The sequence below is a fragment of the Lagenorhynchus albirostris genome, chromosome 7 (genome assembly GCF_949774975.1).
Source record: "Lagenorhynchus albirostris chromosome 7, mLagAlb1.1, whole genome shotgun sequence".
NCBI lineage: Eukaryota > Metazoa > Chordata > Mammalia > Artiodactyla > Delphinidae > Lagenorhynchus > Lagenorhynchus albirostris.
The window spans coordinates 102,463,839-102,465,425 of record NC_083101.1 but is presented as its reverse complement, the minus strand read 5'-3'; the positions used below and the strand labels follow the sequence as shown (position 1 = coordinate 102,465,425).

The window sequence follows — 1,587 nt, the reverse complement described above, 5'->3', positions numbered from 1 at the left end:
TCCCGTTGTGGAGCACAGGCTCCGGACGCGCAGGCTCAGCGGCCATGGCTCGTGGGCCCAGCCGCTCCGCGGCATGTGGGATCTTCCCAGACCGGGGCACAAACCCGTGTCCCCTGCATCGGCAGGCGGACTCTCAACCACTGCGCCACCAGGGAAGCCCTATATATGAGCTTTTGACTAATTTAATTCAACACATTCCATGACTAACAGAAAAAAATGGCTGAACCAATGGGACTGTGATGTAGTATATTAATCAATGAAAATCATTTCAATAAACTTCTTCTTAATAGCTTCATTGAGATATAATTTATCTACCATATAACTCTCACATTTAAAGTATACAATTTAATGGGTTTTAGTATATTCAGATAGTTGTGCCAGGATTGTGGTTTTTTTCTCTTTATAAAATTGCCCTCTCTATCTCTGGTAATACTCCTTGTGTTTAAGTCTATTTATCTGATATTCATATAGCCAAACCAACTTTCTTAGTATTTGCATGCTGCATCTTTTCTCAACCTTTCCTTTCAGCCTCTCTGTGTCTTTACATTTAAAGTGCCTCTTATGTAAACAATATAGTTGGGCCTTACTTCTTCAAGCAGTCTGAAAATATTTTCCTTTTAATTGGAGTGTTTCATTTAATGTATTTATGAATATGGCCAGGTTTAATTCTACAATTATTCTAATTTGTTTTATTTGTCCCTTCTGCTCTTTGTTTCTTTTCTCCTCCTTTCATGTCTTCTTTTGGGCTAATGAGTGTTAGCCCAATCAGTTAGTATTTCATTCTATCACTTCTACTGGCTTTTCAGCTATACTCCTTTGTATTTTTCTTAGAGTTGTTGTTTTAAAGATTATACTATGCATCCTTAACTTGTCACAATCTATTTTGAATTAATGACATCCTACTTCCCTTGTAATACAAGAATTTTACCATATAATTTTTTTATGCTATAAGTTTATTTACAAACATATCTAGGATGCTGAGTTCAAGAGTTTGATCCTTTTTTCAAAGAGACTGCACATCTTAAAATGCTCCTCTTCGTATCTGTCTCATGGATTATTTTTTAAGCAGTTGGTGTCTTACTACATAGAAAGATGCAGCAAATCCAGACTCAAAGTACAAAGCCATCATAGCTAGTAACCGCCACTTGTTTTCCAATGAAAATGGTAAATTCTTCCCCGGACCCTCCTCATAGCGGCTCCTAGGGACCACAGAGGTTGTGAACCTCCGGATGCTTTGTCCCAACATAACGCTGTTGGAAGCCCTGCGAAAGGCGCAGAAACTGAAGGCGGAAGAAATGGCGGCAGCACACCCAGCACTCCTTTCCTCACGACCTTTACAATATTATTTTAAATGTATATCCTCCTCCTTTTTAATAGTGTTGTAATATATTTTTCTCTTTTGATACTTTATAAATCCATAATGTTGTTATATTTCCTTTAAAAATATATATTTCCTTCCTAAATTTTAAAGAATTTAAAATTTTAATTCCTGTTTGAAAATTACCCCATGGCTTAGCTATTTTGGTTTATCTTTCCTTTGTATTCCTGTAGCCTGTCAAAAAGAGTAGAAGAAATGAAAGCGATTAC

General features: G+C 36.9%; 1 protein-coding gene across 1 annotated transcript; it reads right to left on the bottom strand.

Moving 5' to 3' along the window:
• Positions 1-935: 935 nt before the first annotated feature.
• On the bottom strand, positions 936-1,328 carry LOC132523026 (cytochrome c oxidase subunit 7C, mitochondrial-like). The gene has a single exon (XM_060153593.1). It carries the CDS (start codon positions 1,244-1,246, stop codon positions 1,055-1,057), a length of 192 nt encoding a protein of 63 aa, XP_060009576.1. The 5' UTR covers positions 1,247-1,328; the 3' UTR covers positions 936-1,054.
• Positions 1,329-1,587: the final 259 nt, after the last annotated feature.

Excerpts from the sequence above, each read along its gene's own strand:
- LOC132523026 (XM_060153593.1), bottom strand. The coding sequence starts at position 1,246 with ATGTTGGGACAAAGCATCCGGAGGTTCACAACCTCTGTGGTCCCTAGG.